The 20134-nt window shown below is 39.9% G+C and overlaps 1 protein-coding gene across 1 annotated transcript in view; it reads right to left on the reverse strand.

Moving 5' to 3' along the window:
• Positions 1–3395: 3395 nt before the first annotated feature.
• Positions 3396–20134, reverse strand: part of golgb1 (golgin B1) — a 33552-nt gene continuing 16813 nt past the window's right edge. Inside the window, exons 11-20 of the mRNA XM_017707571.2 lie at positions 14425–19516; positions 13882–14305; positions 11815–12048; positions 10462–11289; positions 9619–9779; positions 8040–8199; positions 7581–7666; positions 5926–5997; positions 4731–4818; positions 3396–3574 (exon numbers count right to left, since the gene is read on the reverse strand). Of these exons, the coding sequence (XP_017563060.1) occupies positions 3437–3574; positions 4731–4818; positions 5926–5997; positions 7581–7666; positions 8040–8199; positions 9619–9779; positions 10462–11289; positions 11815–12048; positions 13882–14305; positions 14425–19516 (7283 nt within the window). The 3' untranslated portion in view covers positions 3396–3436. The remainder of the gene's footprint in view (positions 3575–4730; positions 4819–5925; positions 5998–7580; positions 7667–8039; positions 8200–9618; positions 9780–10461; positions 11290–11814; positions 12049–13881; positions 14306–14424; positions 19517–20134) is intronic.

Below are 20134 nucleotides of genomic sequence, written 5' to 3' on the forward strand. Positions count from 1 at the left end.
ACGTCAGCTGATATTTTGCTACAGTTAATCTTTTATGCACAATATATTCACTGAAAGGACACTTTATTAAGTACAGCCTTTTTCTGCTGCAGAGACTGAGCCATTAATGACTCACAGACACAAACAGGACTGTTTCTATCAGCCTGACTGATTAGGAGCCTCTGTGTCAGTGTTTAAGCTTTATTAAGTTTAATGCAGTTCAGCAGGATTGAGCTGTATGGAGCCATCACATATTCTGAGCTTAGTTTGGGATTTTTTTTTTCCACAAATCCATTTCTGCTGCTGGGCACCAACCACAAATAGCCAGCCAACAGCGTCCTGTGACCACTGATGAAGGCCTAGAGGATGACCAACACAAACGGTGTTGCAGTCGATGAGCTGCTGCCTCTGACTTTACATCCACAAGGTGGACCAACAAAGAAGAAGTGTACAGAGACATGGAGTAAAAAATAAATAAATAAATAAAAAATAAAATTCCAGCTGCACTGATGTCTGATCCATTTGTACCAGCACAACACACACGACCACCGCATTAGTGTCACTGCAGTGCTGAGCATGATCCGCCACCCAAATACTACCTGCCCTGTGGTGGTCCTGAGCCACAAAGAACAGGGTTAAAAGTGGTTAACAGACAAACAGATTAACTACAGTCAGACTGAAGAACTGCACAGTGAAGCTGATAAATAAGACGGGCAGTCAGTGTTTAAATGTTTAAATTTGCGATCTGCATGTTTGCTTTTTATTGGCATCTTCAGCAAAAACAAACTAGCCACGCTTGCCCTTAGCATGTCGCTAATGTTAATTATGATGAGGCTTATTAACTGATCTGAAGACAGAGAACACCACCACCACCACCACCACCACCACCACCACCAAAACAATGGTTTCAGTGACACAGAAAATATGGACGTACAAATAAAGCAAAGATGCCGTCCCTTAAATAAACTTTATTTCCAAAAAATATCCCTTACAAAGAACACAGAGGAGGGAAAGGGGATCATTTACACTGATTATACAGGTAAAATAACAGGAAGCCCAAAACTGGGCTGTGCTTAAAAATCTCATCACATCCACATCCGACCCAACCCAGCACACACAGCAGCACAGGGAGAAGAAGCCTGTTTAAAATCCATTTCAGAAGATCAGCGTTACAATAATCTTTTTCCAGAACACAATAATTACATAAATTAGTGTTTAGTGTAAATATTTTGCATGTAGCAATCACAGATCTGATTTAAAAGTTGATTTTCATGATAAGACAACATAAGAACAACAGAAGCACCTCGTTATGGAATGTGCACGGTTGTAGTGAGTTACAGAGAAAGATATTCTTTGACTGAAAATGATCTACACTTATATTAAACCTAAGCTATGGCAGTATTGCACCAGGTAGGCAAAGACGTCTGCCGTAAAAGGAAATTAACAGTCATGACACTGAATTAAGGGGAGACTTCTGACCTTTTTGACTAAACGGAATGTATTTGTACTAACAGTCTTCAGACTTCAGTTAGTTGCTTCATAAATGCACAAACAAAAAGAAAAAAGGCTTAAAAACACCCACAGTCAACTGAGAAAAGGTCCTTTATATCCATCCTTTCCTGCCTGTGCATGAGGACGCAAAACGTTTCCTGACCAGTAGAATGTTTAAAAAAAAAAGAAAGAAAACGAAAATATTGATTCAAAATGAAAAACACAGAATGGAATCCACATGGCAACTTCAAATGCACCTAATCCATGAACATTAAGCATAGTATATCACATTATAGGGCCCATAACCTACATTTGTATTTCATTTTTTCCTCTGACATCGATTTATGACATTTGTGTGGGTTTACATACCGAACAGTCCTGTTCATTTAAATTTTTTTACATGTCCATTTTCCAACCGCTATTTAAAAGAGAATGTTTTTGTCACTGTACTTGTTAATGCTTTTGTTTTGATAGGGCTGAAATATGTAAATAGCCTCTATGCTGATTGGCAGCCCTGTACTGAAACTCTTTAATGTATATGAGTGGGACTAAAGGCTAAACTGCTCTAGGCTGAATAGGTAGATATACAGTCATATGCAAAAGCTTCAACACTCGGTCAAATTACATGTTCTGTGGATTTTCTGAGTGAAAATAAGTGAACACATCTTCTACAGTGAAGACACTTGAAAATGACCCTTTTCTGCAAAATGTAATGTGCAATTTCTATTTACTTGCAGACGAACAGATCAGATGAAACTAAAACATAAAACATTGATTTCGCCATAACTTTCGCACAGGCCACAGTTTGTGTTAATTTTTTGTTCTAATATTATATTATAATAATATTATATATTAAGTTCAGCATATAAACAGTAACCTCCCAACTTTTCCTGCATTAAAATGTGTTTTCTTTTAAAAAAATTTACTTATTTTCACTCAGGAAATCAACAAAACATAGTTTGACCAAGGGTGCTGAAACTTTTCCATACAACTATAGGTAAACACGTTAAATTTCATTAAAAACAATGGGCCTTATTGAATTCTAAACGATGGATTCAAAACAAGCTTGGTTCTTTACATGAACTCTGGAGTAAACGGTATTTTCTGAAATTTTAAACATTTAAATTTCAATGTTTATACTACATTCAACTCTTCTTTCAAAAAGGGAGGACAATCCATTTTCTGTGACATGGGTTCTTTAAATAAATGACAACTTTCCCTTTACTAAATAGTGTACCCTTGTGGCCGCAATGATGCAGCGCAGTAGGACTTCTGTTTTTAAACCTTTTATGCTGGGTACAGCTGATTTTGGCAGTGGGAATTCTGGCCTAAACAAAGTAACTCCATTAACAAAACTTTGGCAAAATAGCTAAGAAATTCATTAATCCGTATAAAAAGTAAAAATAATTTTTCCTGCTATTCACTGATCGTTAAATGTGTAACTGTCACCCTGTGAGATACTGTCTGTCTTTGTGTCTCTCGCTCCCTGTCCTTTTCAATATACACACACACACGTTCCTTCTCTCTTCCACTTGCATATATACACATGCACACAGTCATATGCAAAAATGTTGGCACCCCTGGTAAATTTTTTTTTTTTTTGATTGTGTAAGTGAAAATAAGTTACACATCCTTTACGGAGAACACACTACTGTATATTTTAATGCAGTTACTGTTTATTTGCTGAATTTATCATATTGAATAAAATAAATAAAACATAAAATGAGTCCTGTGCAAAAGTTATGGCACATTTGAGATTTTATGTATTTTTTTTCCCAATGTCTTAAAAAAAAGGAATTGTGCACTAAAAATCTACAAAACCTGTAAATTGATCAGGAGTGTTAAAATTTTTGCATACAACTGTATCCATACATTCTCTCATTCTTTCTCTTTCACACCCCCCCCCCCCACCCCGCCCCCCCACCCCCACTTCAGACACTGGCTCTGCCTCGTACTCTTCACTTTCTCAAAGATATCCTCCCATACAGAGTAGCAGTAGAACGTGTACAGTCAGTAGGTAGATGGACACCAGTAGAGGAGTTCGCTGGCGGGAGCAGAAAGCTCCTCTCAGCATCCGCAGCAAGCTAGGACCACCACTCCGCGTCTGAAACACACACACACACACACACACACACACACACACACACACACACCAACAACAATTACATCATTAAGTGATCAAATACATTGAGAAAACTGAGACCAACATGGACTTTACATGCTGTAGTCTTAACTTCTGAACACAGGCACAGTCAGGACATCATTATAAGTCATGCAGTATGCTATTATAACTCAACCAGCTGTATGGTGGTATGGTGGCCTATTAGGTAAACTGACAAGATATGAAAGAATGAGGCCTTTTTTGAGAAAATAAAACTATAAGCCAAGCACTGAAACACTACTGAAATTTTAAAGTTGTAAAAGACAATATGTTGCACCAAAAAGCTATTTTTGTTTTTGTCTGCGTTCTTGTTGTCTATATTTATGCTGTTTACATAATTTCATCTTCTCTTGTGTGTGTGTGTGTATATATGTGTGTATGTATATATATGTATATATATATATATATATATATATATATATATATATATATATATATATATATATATATATATATATACATATATACATATACACACACATACACACACACACACATAGACATAGACATATATGTATAGCATAGCAAAATAGTGTATATGTTTTGAAACTATGTTTCTATTAAGTGCTGGTTCCTTGGGAAAACAATTAAACCTGCAACACTAGTGAGTAATCCTTATTAGTCAATGCTTTATAAGTCAAGACTTAATCTGGGCTTGGGAAACAACAACAACAACAACAACAACAACAACAACAACAACAACAACAACAACAACAACTATTATTATTATTATTATTATTATTATTATTTTACTTTCCACAGTTAGTATAGAAATATTTGTCAAAGTTTAGGGTACCCATTTTCAAATCCATACATTTTAAACGTAATAATTCACAATACAAACTCAAACACTGTTAACAAGTATCTCTAAAATTGTAACTTTATAGTAGAATGAAATTTACTCTTAAATGGATGCTTTTTTGACACTATGTAAAGAACAGTTGGTGTTTTCAAACACTGTAAAAAAAACAAAGATAAAAAGTTTTGTTCCTACATTGACATTATGCATATTAAAAGTAGTCTAAAATATCTACATTTCCAATTAATATACATTTTGTGAAGAAAAGGCATTTATGGTCCATGCTGCTTTGGTACATACCCGTATAATGGCGCCCTCTGGTGGCTCAATCAGGACAGCAGTCTCAGAGGTAATCCCCTGAACTGAGTGCCACTCACCCTCTGTGTGCCTGCACAGAGACAGTAAACAGTTTCATTTCAGTTTCTAAGCAGAATAAACACTGAAGTAGAGAGAGTTCTTCTTTTAAGATGAAAAGATTTCATGAAATTAAGGCAGAAAGTAAAAACAGAATGGAACAAATGTCAAACAATAAAACTATCAGCACTTTTTAATGCTGTGAAAGACAATACATTGCTGCCAGAAGCTAAATTATCTTTACACACCCTAAATAGATGTCCATGAAAAAGCCACAATGCCAATAAAACATATTATAATTATAAAATCACAAACAACTGATTTCTATCATTACTATTTACAGTACGGTGCCAAAGTCAGAGGCACTGTTTATTTATTTAAGGTCAAAACATTCACTAAGAATACATAGAGAAGCCACAATGGAAAAAAACTACATATTTTTTATAATATTTTTGCAAGTATTTAGTGTGTCCACTCTGTGACAGTGATCTATGTATTTTTGCAAGTATTTTGTTGTTTCTATGTTTGCAAACTATGTTTTGATGTAGAGCATTTCATGTTTATGTTTTCAATCCATCTTTATTTTAATTGCAATTTCTTGTTTGATCTTGCTGATAAATGATTTATATTGTATTTTAAGTGCACAAAAACAAATTCCATATAACCTGTTGACTGATGGCAGTTAAGTCTTGAACTTAAATTTTTTAAAGGGGATTTCTGTTGAGATATAAAGATAATCATTTAAAGTGGTTCAGTGTCAGTGTCACCATTTTCACAACCACTTACTATAATAACTTTCTGTAAGGGAGATTTTAGGAGGTATTAAAATCTTCACATATATGGCTCCTATCACTACCACTGTGATACCACCTATCACTACCACAATTCTGACTCAGTAAATTTCCCCAGAACAGACCATTCACACCAAACCACTCTGAATGACTTTTTATATTTTAACCATTTGAGTATGTAGAAATTCAGAAGAACTTGTGAACTTTTTGTTATTTAATCTATTGATGAAAAACAAGCTGGTGTGGTCTTGTGTCATCAAAGTGACCACCTGACTTGCAGTCAGATACAGGTTTAGTGTCGCCTGTAGGGCAGACATGAAGTGTGTGTTAATCTGCTATTAAGGTCTCACCGTTTGAGGTGATCTCTTGCTGCAGAGAGCTGCTCCTCCACACTCAGCCTCAGCTCCGTCTCCTCATCCAACCTGACCGGGACACACAGACACAGACAGTCAGTCAGAGCAGACATGTAAGCTGATCCAGTGGCATTAATTAGGTGAGGGGGCAAACCAAATTACAGAAAGGGCACGGCTACCTTCACCCAATAAACATAGGCTTATTCATTTCTTTAACCAATCGTTACATAACGGCCGTGTCTCTTCAGGCATTTTCTTTACCAGCAGGACTTTAGGACTTTACTCAGCAGGAAAGTAGGTCTCCAGGAGGAGGGTTGGTAGAGCTCTAGCCTACATTTAACATGCTGCCATGCCCCCTTAAGATAAGATGCATTTATTGTCATTGCACAGTGTACAACGAAATTGAGCAGCAATCCAACGGCACTTACACACAAAACAATTAAACATACTGCTAAAATATATAAAGTGCAGATTTAAGAAAAATAATATACACTTAAATATAAATGGACTATAAAACTATATATTCTAAACAGAAAATAGGCAACAGACAAGTGAGGCAGCAGTTATTGCGGCACTGTAACGGAGAGCTTCGAACCGCTGCATCTATAATAGCACAAACGTGAAAACTAGGCATAAAGTCACAGCACTGGCATGTGTGGGTGTGTCAGATGTATTTTAAAGTATTTTTCTGACTGACAGTAGAGCCTCAAAGCCAGTGCAGAGCAGAGTAGCTGTAAACAGGAGCAAAGTTAGAGTAAATACGCAGTGAAAGTTGAGTGTGCTGCACCAACAGCCACTCAGCCACTTACATAATAACAAACATGTTATAATACAACAGTGTTTCCGGCAAAAATCTTTGCTTATAAGTAGTTTATAAAAAATTACGAAGCAATGACAATACTAATTTCCATTTGCTCCTCTGTGTAATTTCCAGTCTTATTTAGCACCAAGATTACAGTGATGTATGTCCCTTTGCATACATCAAACATTGCATAATATACCTAACACACAGTCATTTGGGATTCGGCCATGTGTGTACAGTTCCATACTGGACATAAGCTGCACTATTCAGTTGTCGAACACAGAATTTCATAACTTGCATAGCCCTCTATACAGGAAGGAGGAAGTTGTTTGAGATAGCTTATGAGTTTAGTTCTCATTTAGAAAACTAGTTGTCTGCCGACCTGTTTAAACAAAACCACGTTCTTACTTCACCAATACGCTTGGTGATACACGCGAGCAGTACTTCAGACAAAGATTATTACATCAACAGCACAACTCAGAATTCAGTTCTTGTGAGGCGGCCACAGTTGTGCGTTCTGAGTACTTCTCAGCCAGATTGTACCAATTGTACTGTACCAACAAATTATAGGAAAATGTCACACTATAAAATGAGTATATGTTACCTTTTTCTGCATGTACCTAATATTTCCTTAGGAACACAGTTGATTTATTTAAGTGTTTATCGCTGAAAAAAAGCAGAATCGCAATTGAGATCGGTTCTTAGGCGTGTTAATAAACATCATATTAGTATTCTATTGCCCCTAAGGAAGTAAACTAGACATACTAAATGTATTTGTATATTGGCTATGACAAGAAACATGAAAATGTTTCAGTGGTTCAGTATCATGGCAGTTCTTTGAGTTCAATACCTTCTCTGGAGAAGAATGCACTCAGCTTTATAGTCCTCGCTGTGTTCTAGGGGGCCTCCAGGTGCGCTGTCCACTGCGATATTTCCCTGATGGGTAAATAATATATGTTTAGGCATCCAAATAATATGTTTAGGCATTCTTTTCGATCAATATCATACAAATACAATTCAACTGAACTGAAACCTAACCTTTCTAATTAAACTACAGCAACAAGAAGTCATAACAGATAAAAAGAAATTGGTATTTGTATGTGTAATATTTAGTGCTGGTTGAAATATCTATCTGGCATATTAGCATTGGTGTCAGTCAGTAATACTGATCTTCTGTACTGATAAATAAGAGTGTAATGAATAAAAAAATTTTATGAGAATTGTTTGCCCTGCCAGGTTAAGCTCTACGGTCATTTCTGTCATCACAATCAGGTGCTGAGAGAGGCATGAACAATAGCTTCAATCTCACCTGTCTGCGAGAGTACTCTTGCAGTAGTTTGGGCGCAGTTGTCCGTGCCTCCTCCAGCATTGCACTGAGGTGGCGAACCTGCTGGTCACGCTCTGAGAGTGTGGCCAGAGTCTGCTGCTTCAGGAGCTCTGCCTGGGCCTGCCAGTCGCTACGTTCCAGCCTACAGGGGGTCACACAGAGAGAGAAGCATTGTCTTTCACTTTCATGCCATTAACAAATTCAACCAATCACAAGTTTTCACCACAACCAATCTGGTTTTCCAGAGACTGAAGTCATTTTTTTAGTCTGAAACTTCCTGGATGTCCCTAAATTTACACTATACCATAGAAGCGGCTTTTTGAACAGGCAGCTCTCTGCACCGAGCACATTAAACCAGCAATCATCTGCTGGGTACAATAAATACTTTTAATGTAGGCCATCACATCTCAATTAACTGTCACCAGATACAAGCCTATGAAGATGCTTCAAAGACAATAATTGCTATGTTAGGGAAGAGAACTGACAGAACTACAGGACTAATTTCATTTCAATCAGCTTGCAAAATAATACATAATAAAAAAAAACTGTAAAATTAAGAAAATAATACCTCACGGTTCCAGAGTGCCTCCGCTATAATGATGGAAACAACTTGTTTTTAAAAAAAAAAAAAAAGTAAAGCATGCAGACCTGCCTTTGGAATTTCCGTCTAGCAGTCTGAAGTTTCTCCAGCAGGTAGTCGCTTTAAAGTTAACATTACTTTGGAAAAAAAAATCTCAATGTTATTTTGGCCCTCCTCTCTTGCTTCACTCCACTGCAGCTCCCATAATCCCACTGCCCTTTTATGACCTAAGCCAACAATTACTTGCCACAGAACACATTCTTGTATAAAACCAAAGCTAAGCTATATTACTCAAACATCTTCACTATTCACTGTTCACTATTTCTCATTTTGTCCACCATTAAATTATTCATGTGTTAGATATTGACACTTCATAATAATACATTTATTGCTTTTTTTTGGTCAAAATTTTCAGCCTTTTTTTCTCTTTCAGCCAAAAAACAACTTCCTTGAACCTACCTGGCCAATAATGCTCAATTCCAATTCAAATCTAGCAGATTTTATGCAGACATGCATTAGCTAGCTACGCTATATTAGTTTCCTTGGATTGAGCAGCGTCGCAGTGGAGAGAAGTGGATTTTGTTTCATGTTAGAAAAGTGCATTTATACACAAGTAAGTAATGTGCATTTCATAGTTTTGGTCCCATGCTGTATCCCTAGTATAGATTAATGTAGGCCCGCTATTTGGCAAGAAACAGGTCACTGCTGACTTTGTTATAACTGCTAATAAAGGACTTTAATGTGTTTATGACCTACATAATAACAACAATTAAACTTTAAACCTTTCATAAACCCATCATAAAAGTACTCTGAGTGTCTGTTTTCTGTTTACAACAGCAGCCAGTTCATACATTGCAGAATGCAGAAATAGGTGACAAAGGTAACATGTCATTTCTTATAATTGTGTCACTTTCAAGCACAAGGCATGAGTATAAAATAAATGTAAGAACAATTTACTGGTCTAGGAAATTTTCATCTTACTGAAGTGTCTCCAGTTCCTGCCTGTCTCTCTGCAGCTGGGCATGATTCTCCTTCAGCTGTTCTGCCATCCTCTTCTCTATTTGTATTCCCTTCTTCTTTTCGTCCTCCAGGGTTTGGGTAAGCTTGTCCAGCTCACTGTGCTGCAGCTGTAACTTCTCTACCTAGGGTCGAGGAAGACCAACACAGTTTTTTCAGGACATGTTCCTTACCATGAGCACAACACTACATTTAACAATAATTTAAAAGATCTAGCCATTTTCGATTGGTGTATTGTTTTTATTGTCCATATTCTACCAGTGTGTCTTTTTTTACATATAATTTCAGTGTTTTAGAAAAAAATATTCTGACTTGTGCCAAAATAATCTAATTGAATTAAGGTGAAATTTGAGATTTCATCTTGTGCTGAAATGTTTCCTTATAATCAAATGAAATTATTGTGTGGTAAAAGATTTGCACCCCTATGAAATATTTATTTAGCAGGGGCATCACTAGACCAAATTTACTGGAGCATATGCAAAGGGTATTCAGTCACTTTAAGGGTGATTCCAAACAAAAGGAAGTGAAAACTGCACAGGGAGTAGTAAACACTGGATTGTCACTTCACAGAAAGCTGTAGGAAATAGGGTTATTATTATTTTTTGTTTCAATATGGTAAACTCAGCAAATAATACAATTTGCATTTTTAATTTTGTTAATGGATAATTTGGAGCAGGGGGAAAAGCGAAAAAGAAGCATCAGAACAGTGAGAAGGAGGAATAGGAGAATCAAAACAGTTAATTATTTAATTATTTAAAATTGCTATTCAAATGTATTAATTATTTATTTATTTCTAAAATTACCTACCAATCGTTCTCGGTCATTCTGGAGTGCTGAGAGAGCGTTCTTCAGGCTCCATACTTCTCCACTGGAGCTGCTAGAGGGCGCAACTGAGTGTCCTATCTGTTGATACTCTTCCAGACGGAGCTGGAGCTCTTTAGCTTCGCTGATGGCTTGATCCCTTGAGTCCTGCAGGGAGGCCATGGCTTGACCAAAAGACTGGTTCTGAGCTTTAAGCTGGGCTGTCACTTCCCTCTCCGCTAGCAGCTTCTGCTCCATATCTACCAAGTCTCTAGCTAATTCTGCTACTCTTTCCTCTGCTGTTTCAGCCTCAGTCCGCAGAATACCACCTTCCCAACGTAGATCTTTCAGCTCTTTGCTTTCGGCTGCCTGAACATCCCTTTCAGACTTCAGTGTCTCTTCTAGGGTGCTAATCTGCTTCTTGGCAGCTTGAAGCTGCTCTCTCAGTTTCTCCACCTCTGCACCTGGAGCATCATGTATCTTCTGCTGGACCGTGACATGTCCAGCTTGGCTCAAAACCTCGTGCTCCACTGCTGGCCCCTTTCTGACCAAAGTCTCTTTTTCCAGAACCTCAATCCTGGCCTGTAAGTCTTCCCTTTCTTTTTCCAAGACAGTGATGTGTTCAAGCTGGGCTGAAAGCAGCTGCCTATGCTGGGAGTCCTTCATGGTGAGAACTTGTTTTAGCTCATCCCTGTAGCCATGCAGCTGGGCAGCCAGCTTGGCATTTTCAGCATGGAGGTCATCACGCTGGGCCAGAAGACTGCGGAGCTCCTCCTTCAGACCATTATTTTCGGCAGCTGCCTCTTGGATGAGTCCGTCCTTCTCCATCATTACCTGAGAGACAAGTACACTTGATATTTTAGACCCTCCAAAATATTGAGACTATAAATACACAGCATTACACAAGTTCACACTGGAGCTACAAGGATAATGAAGATAACAAGTAATGGACATCTTAGACCCCATCTAAATCCTCAAATTGCATTAAGTCATTAAGGGATTTGTCCATGTTTACAGACAACTATGTCGTACAGTGTCAGAAACCACAAAAGTGTATTTGAAACTACTTAACAACAACACAATTTGAGGGCAAGTGTGTGGTGATTTAGGCAAGTAATCTGATAATTTGCTAATTGACACTAGTGTACTGATTAGCTAAATTAGCCATGTAGCTTTAGCGTAAAACTAAAGAGGCAAAGTTCGTACACCAAACATGTCTTGGCTCATCAACTATATTTGCACTAAGGGGAAACCTGTGTAAATGCTTTTGGCTATACTACACATTTAAAGGCAAGCCTACAATCTTACAATTTAATACATTTCAACCATTCTAATCAAATACCTTAACTGACATCATACCTGCAGATGTCGCTCTTCTAACTGCTTGTATTGGCTTAGCACCCTGTCCCGATCATCCTGCAGGGATCCCATAGCCTTCGTGAATGTATCGAGTCTAGCCTTGCTCTGGGTAGAATCCTCCTCAGCTTTTTGCAGTTTCTCCTCAAGATCTCTCATGGCTGACCTTCTTTCTTCCAGCTGTCTCTCTGCTTCCTCTGCCCTGCCATCTGCTTCCTTCCTAGCTTCTTCCGCAGCCTGGTGGTGGAACACAGTTTCAGAACATTTATAGCTACTTTTACCATGCATTATGAATGTATTATTATGTGTCCTCAATGTGTGTATTGATTCTTGTAGTCATGGTAATCACAGAAAGTGTTACCCATGTTTCTGTCTAAATACATAATGTGCACCTCTTCCCTTGCTTAGCAACTTAGCAATAGTCACCAAAGAAGTGTATTCTGTGACATACTTTTCTAACCTCTTGCTGCAGTTCTCTTTTTAACATGTAGTCATTTATTGATATTTTGGGGGAATTTATATAGTTCTATATAAGCCAAAAGTCCATTCTAAGAAATGGCTGCTTCTATAAAACAGATGATTGCCAAAATTAGATAAATCATGCATTAACTGAAAACAGCACAAAGAAGAGATATTTAATATTTTATTAAACCTCATTAACTTCGACATTTGTAATTTGATGCCTGCAGCACATTGCAAAAAAGTTGGAAGGAGCCATGTAACACTGGGAAGTTTGTGAAATACAGCTGTTTTGGAACTTGCCACATATAAACAGGTGAATAGGTAACACGTGGTATAAAAGGAGGATTCAGAAAAGGATCAGACTCCACTATGTGCAAAGCTGAGCGAGCATAAAATCCAGCACGTTAAGAACAAAGATTCACAATTCACAATTGCAAGAAATTTTGAGTTTTCAGCATCTACCACCCATAACATTATGAAAGGTTTAGAGAATCTGGAGTTGCACCTCTGCGTAAAGGTCAAGCCCATAAACCAATACTGAGTGCCTGTGACCTTCGATCCCACATACGTGCACTGCGTTCAAATTAACATGCTTCTGTAATGAATATAATCACATGGGTTTGGGAACACTTTTGGAAAGCCCTTGTCTGTAAACACATCGCGTGTTCATTGCTGTATCTACAAATGCAAGTTAAGAGTATAAAACACAAAGCCAAGCCATATATCAACAACATCCAGAAACACCACTGACTTCTCTGGGCTAAAGGTTATCTGAAATGGACTGAAGCAAAGTGGAAACGTGCTGTGGGCTACCTTCAAGTTTGTTTTTGTAAATCATGGACATTGAAATCTCTGGGCCAAAGAGCAACGGACCATCCCAACTGTTACCAACACAAAGTTCTAATGCCAGGGTCTGTCATGGTTATGGCAATGGAGCCAATAGCATGGATAACTTGCACATATGTGAAAGTATCATTAATGCTAAGGGGTGCATATTTTGGAGCAACTTATGCTGTCGTCTAGATGACGTCTTTTTCAGGGATGTCCCTGCTTGTTTCAGCAAGACAATGCCAAGGTGCATTCTGCATGTGTTCTAGCAGTGTGGCTTTGTCGTAAGAGACTGCAGAGTGGGCTTCCTACAGTCCAGACCCATCTCTCAATGAAACTGTGGGGCGTAGTAAATGTAGTGCTATGCGATCGCACATAGACTGTTAAGAGACTTCACATAGAGCAAGTCAAGTGTTATACCAAGCAAGAAGGGAAAAACCACAACAATTGGAGCCTTAACATTAAAAATTGGAGCCAAACGTTAAAAGGAAAGGTAATGTAACACCGTGGTAAACATGCCCCTTCCCAACTTTTTAAGAACACATTGCAGACATGACAATTAGAATAAGTGTATGTATACAAATAACAAAAGTTAATTAGTTGAAACATTAAATATCTTGCCTTTATACTGTTTTCAAGTGAATACAGGATGAAAAGGATTTTGAAAATCATTGTTGTCCATTTTTATTTTCATTTATTTTTACGGTCCTTTTTGAATTGGGTTTTTGGGTTTGGATTATTACTGTGCTTGTCAATGTACTTACTGCTCAAATTGAATACCTGAGTCACAGCTTGTTCCTTTTCTTCAAGCAGCTCCACTTCTCTCTTCTCTTTCACAGCCAACTCTGCCTGAAGAGTCTCTGTGAGATTCTTAAAGGAACGCAAGTCTGTTTCAAGTTGCTCCAGACTCAAGCACAGTCTCTTCTCCTCAGTTTCTCTCTCCTTGATTTCAGCTCTGGCTTGGTTGGCTTCACTCTGAAGCTTGGCCACTGCTTCTTCTAGAGCTTTAGCTCTGTGGCGTAGTCCTTCTGTCTCTGCCTCCAGCGAGGTAAGCTGGGCGCATGTTTGGGCAAGGGAGCTTTCTGCCTCAGTCAATTTCTGTTGCAATTCCCCTCTTTCTTTTTCCAAAGCAGAAAGGGTTTCACAGTGTTTCTTCTCTGCCTCAGCCAACTCCAGCTGCAACTGTTCCTTTGCTTTCTGCAACCTGTAAATGAGATAAAAAGTGAAAAATGTTCTTTGCCTGAGAAAGCACAACAATTTTTTTCACTGTGAATCTATTTTTTATTGGTCTGAATTAAAAAAAAGGTAAAATGTGAAACAAACCTCTCTAGTGAGTTCTGAAGTTTCTCTTTTTGTATTGTCTCTTTCTGAAGTTGCTCAGATAGATCCTTAGCTCGGCTTTCAGCTTCACGCAATTCTGACTCCTTGCCCTGGAGGGAGCTGTGGAAGCGACTCTCCCATTGCTTGGCTTCATCCAGAACCCGATCACGGTCATCCTGCAGGGAAGACATACAGCGCGAAAAGGCAGCTAGTCGTGCTACTGATTCATCCAGGCGTGCCTGCATTTCCTGGGCGTATCTGTCTGCATCCTCCGCAATTTTCCTAGCATCGAGAGTTGCCTCCTCTTCTTTTTCCCTGTCACTGTAGGCCTGCTCTAACCTCAGTTCCATCTGTTTAAGCTCCGCCCCCAAGCGATATCTTACTTCATCAAGGGTCCGCTCAGCTTCTGCCTTTAACTTAGCCTCACGCTGCTGTGCTGACTGTTCTGAGACAGTTTTGTCTGCTAGTGCCTTACTAGCCTCACCTTGAGCCACATCTAGCTTCCCTTTTAATGTTGTCAAATCCAATTCAAGCTTGGTCCTCTCCTCTTTGATCTTTGCTATCTCCAGTTGGGCTGCCTCAAGCTCAGAGCACACCTCATCTTTACCTAGTAAGAGTGCCTTTGCCTCTTTGTCCAGCTCACTTATCCTTTCCTGGTACTGGATACAGTCTTTTTGCATTTGTCGGACCTCCAGCTGCTTCTCCCTCAGAAGTTCTTCAAGTTGGCGAGCTCGACTCTGACTTCCTTCTTTTACCCTCTGTACAGATTTCAGTTTCTGCTCCAACTCCCTCTGTTTACCTGCCTCTGCCTCAGCTCTTTCTCGCTGGGCCTGCCTTTTATCTTCTTCAAGTCTTGCTGCTCTGTCCCTTTCACTTGCTACAATGGCTTCCAACTCAGCTCGCTCTCTCTCCTTTTTCTCCAACTCTCGCTGCAGGTCTGCAAGACGATCTTGACTGTCAGCTGCCTCCTGCTGATAACCAGCAATACTGCCATTGACCTGGGCTAACTGGTTCATTAACTGTTCCTCAAGGTCATCCTTCTCAGCTTCTAGGCTTTCGCGAAGCTCCTGAAGCTGTGTTTCTCTTTTAGAACACTCCTCATTCAATCTCTCCTTTCTTTCCGTACTCTCCTGAAGGTGCTGCTTAAGAGAAGCCAATTCTGTGTTAAGGGAAGTTTCCTGCTCAGCTCTGGCTGCTTTCTCATCTTCAAGAGCTTCTTGAAGTATTTTTAGATTGTTCTCTGCTACCTCAAGAGCTACCTCCAGTTCCTTTAGTCTTTCCTCTCTCAGAGTTGACCCCTCTGCCTCCTCCAAGAGATTAGACTTTTTGGAATGTGTTTGATTAACTAGATCCTCTTGGTTTTCAGTAAAAATAGGGCTTGACTGCTTTGGTAACACCTCTTCCTCAATAATTACTCCAGAGGAGCTCACATCTAGAGCTTCACTGTTCTTTCTATCAATTTCCTTAGTTAATTGCTGCTTCAGTTCTTTAGTTTCCTGTTCCAGAGAATGTCGTTGGGTCTCTACAATATTAAAATTAATTTTTAAAGCTTTCAAATCATGTTGTACTTTTTCAAACTCTTGCTTTAACTCTGTATCCACTTCTTTGGTGCCTTTCTTCTCTACTTGTTCTCTGAGCTTTTCATTCTCCTCTTCTAGTTCCAAAATCTTTTGTTGCTTTGCCTTGGCAAACTTCCTCATTTTCTCTTTTACTGCATCCACTTCCTTCTGAGCCTCCTCTGCTAACCTCTCTGCCTCCTGTTTTGCTGCTTCATAGGCCCGTGCCTTGGCGGCCGATTCCTGTCTGTCCTGTTTAGCAGCCTCCAGCACTCTTCTAACACGCTCAGCCTCATCACTCACATTCTCGTATGACTTCAGTAAACTTTCATACTCATCTTTCATGCTTTGCCTCTTTTCCTCCCATTGTCTACATGCCCTGTCAGCTTCTTCTTTGGCACTCTCAGCTTGGCGTTGGCATGTGTTTTTCTCACTCAAGAGACCATCCATAGCAAGCTTAAGGCTCTCACAGGTGGCACCAAGGCTCTGGTTCTCCAGCAAGGCCCGATCCACTTCTTTAATCAATTTCTCTTTCTCTGCTCTCAGCTTACTCAGCTCTGTTTCACCATTCTCAAGCTTTGCTTGTAGCTCTAATCTCATCTGCTCAACAGCAGCCTGCTCTTCTTTTAGAGCTTGGTTCTCTTTAAGAGCTTCTTTTCGTGATACCAGAGCAGCCTGTAACTTCCGCTGAAGTTGCTGCAGTTTGGCATTGTTGTCTTTATCTTCCTCCTGCTTTTGTGGGATTTCTGACTGCATTTTCTGGTTCCTCTCTTGCTCAGCTTTCAGTCCCTCTTGCAAGGAACAGATCAGCTGATCCTTCTCCAACATTGTCTCCTGCATCTTCTGCAGAAGGATACTTTGCTCACTCAGCTGCTGGCTAAGGTCCACAATCTCATTGTTTTTGCTTTCCAGAAACTGCTTGAACTCCTCTACCTCCACCTGAAGGGCTGCAACTGGAGACTCTGTATTAGATAAACTTGTCTTAGCCACAGCCGCAGCCTCCTCCACTTCTGCTTGCAACATTTCTGCATGGGCTTCTGCTTGCTGGCACTTTTCTCTCAAAGTGTTCAGCTCTTCTGAAAGAGCATCTATTTGTCGCTCCTTTGCCCTCAGCGCCTCCAGTTCTTTGCTGAGCTCAAGGAACTCACTCTCTTTTACTGATACAGTAGCTTGACTTTCTTGTAGACGCTTTTCTAAGTCCACACGGGCAGCTTGCTCAGCTTTCAGCTCCTCCTGAAGGGAATTTATCACAGTCTCTTTATCTCCTGATGCACCTTGCAGAAGCTGCTCATCAGGTAACCTTTGCTGTCTAATGTCAGTCTCAGGTGCAGCAAAATCCACCCAATCCTCCTGAACCCAATCACCAGACCCTAGTCGGTCTAGATTCTCTGAAGCAGTCTTGGAATTTCCTTCAACAGTGAGAAGCTTCTCTTTCTCCATCTGCTCATTTGATTCCAAAATACTTTCAAGGACTTTCAGACGTTTAAGCAGCCCAGCTTTTTCTTCATCTTCAGCTTCAAAACGTTCTAGTAGGCCACTGTACTCCTCTTTCTGCTGCCTCAGCTGTTCACGATGATGCCGGTCCTTCTCTTTTGCCTTGCGGAGGGTGTCTTTACGAGAATCAACAGCCTCCTGAAGCCTTTTCTGCAACATTTCAAGCTCAGATTCCAAGCTTCCAACCTGTGACTTCAATCTAGTCTTGTCCTCTTCCAACTGTAGCATTTGTTGTTCTTTTTGGCTCACTTTTTCAGCCTCTTCAATCAAGCGTTGGATTTCAGCATGTGCCTTAGCCAGGGCTTGATCTTGATTCAATGCTTTCTGCTCTAAAACAGTCAAAGCTTCTTCTTTGGAATTTAAGACTTGTCTGGTCTCTTGCAATAGTGTTTCAAGTTTCTGTAGTTCCTGCTCTCTTTCTCTCTCATCTGTACAATGAGGGGTAGCACCTTCATGTAGATCACCTCTTTGTTTGCCACCCTCTTCTAACTTCTCAAAATCTGCAATCTTTTTCATCAATTCCTTGCGCTGCACCAAGGCTGCCTGCAACTTCCGTTTGACCTGTTCTCCATCCTTCCTCATGATGACTATTTGAGCAGCCAAGTCCTCTTTCTCCTTGCGCAAAGTGACCAGCTCCTCATTGCCATTAGCTGTTTTGTCTGATTTCACTTTCTGCTGGTCATCCCAAGTTTTCTCAAGTTCTAACATTTGCTCCTTTAGCTTTTTGACTTCATTAGATATAGCAGACTTTTCCTCATCTGCCTGGAGCAGTTTGGCAGTCATGGTATCACTGAGCTCCACCATCTCCAGTTCTTTCAGGGAAAGTTGCTGCTGCAAGTTCTCTAGTTCGGCTGTCCTGTCAATAAGAGCAGCTTTAGCAATGTCAGCCTCCTGAGAGACTTGCTTAAGTTTTGTCTCCTGGTCAATGAGCTTTTCCTCCAGTTCAGAGGAAGCAAGATCTTTGTCCTCCAATTGGGCACCAAGCATGCTGGCTTGTCCTTCTTTCTCAGTAAGTTTTAGCTGGGCTTCATCTAGATCTGCCTGCAGAGTTTGAATCTTCTGATCTTTGGAGCAAGCCTCTATTTGCAGGCTCTCCAGCTGCTCCTCAAGCATTTTCTTCACACTGTTCTGTTCATCTCTCTCTGAAGTCATCTGATCTGCCTCTCGTTGAATTGCTGCTCTTGTTTCGGTCAATTCTTTTTCATACCTTTGGGCCCTTGCCTCTGCCTCATCCTTAATAGCTGTCAGTGACTTTAATTCCTCTTCCAGTTGGTATGCTTTCTCCTGAGATTCAGAGGCTGAATCTTTTAGTTGCTGAAGTTCAGCGAGTAGTTCACTGTATCTTTTCTGGAGCTCCTCTGCCAGGACTTGTGCAAAAGCCTGACCAGGGCTAGAATCCATACTCAGCAAGTTGGCATCTTGCTGGTTAATGTGTACCTGTACTGTTTCACGAATAACCATGGATGATGATTCTACCTCAACCATAGAGCATGTAGATGTGACCTGTTCATCACTAGTATCCTCCCAGGACTGTGTAGAAAGCTGTAGTGCACCGAAGTTGGATTCCTGTTGAGGCCACTCTTGAGCACCATCTTGATGAATGGCCTCTAGAAGTGTCCAGCTACTATGAGCAACTTCTGAGTCACTGCTGGTTACCATCTCATCTGAGGAAGCTCCCTTTAACTCTCCAGGAGACTCTGACTGTGGTCCAGTAATCTCAGGACTACTCTCATTGTCAGCAGTCGAAGACAAGGCAGAGGTGGACATTCCAGAAGTCTCCACAACAATCAGTGTTTTGTCTTCCTCTAGAGTATCATCAAGATCAGGCAGCACTTCAGGACTCTCCGGCATGCCAGAAAGGTTTCCAGTACTTCCATAATCAGCTTTTCCTACTTCTGAAATCTTCAGGTTCTGCTGCTCAGTGATCGCTAGCTTTTCCCTAAGAGCAGAAAGCTCCCTCTCTCTCTCGATCAGCTGTTGCTCCAGAGCCAGAACTTTCTCTGTGTTTAATGTATCACCTGAACTGCTGCCATCTACAACTTCAGCTGGGAAAATAGAAATCACATCAAAACATTGTCATAGCACTAGAAATGCTTACTTTACATATTTTAGCATTTCTAATATACTTATTTCTGAGCTAAACTAGAATTACCATGCTGAATCACTACATAAAGACTTGCAAAAGTCTGACACATTTGTAGGCTCGCAGGGCTAGACGTGATCTTGCAACTAGAAATGAATAAGTTGTCCTTACTTTTGCTGCTGGGCTGCGGCAAAATTCACCAAAAACAGCGCAAACCTGCACCCAAGGTCCTCCAGTTTGTGCTATTTTGACATTTAAAATACAATAATAATACAAGCAAACCAAGCTAGCTAGCAAATCAATACTGTTTGCCAACAGAACTGTGTTTCCCTTGCAAACGTTAATGTTTATTTTTAAAGTATGTTTTGTGCTCTCTGCACTTGTGACAAACATCTACATACATCATCACTCTCTATTTTGCGGCCCCCTTCACAACACATTTGATTGGCTTAAACATTTCCTGTTCATATTAAGCTCCTTTCAGACGAAAATGGCACATGGTGGACCCTGGATGTTCTTGTTACAAGACCATGCCTGGCCCCGCGAGACATTTGTGCAAAATGAATTAAAACAAGTCCAA

Source organism: Pygocentrus nattereri, chromosome 1, assembly GCF_015220715.1.
Source record: "Pygocentrus nattereri isolate fPygNat1 chromosome 1, fPygNat1.pri, whole genome shotgun sequence".
Lineage (NCBI taxonomy): Eukaryota > Metazoa > Chordata > Actinopteri > Characiformes > Serrasalmidae > Pygocentrus > Pygocentrus nattereri.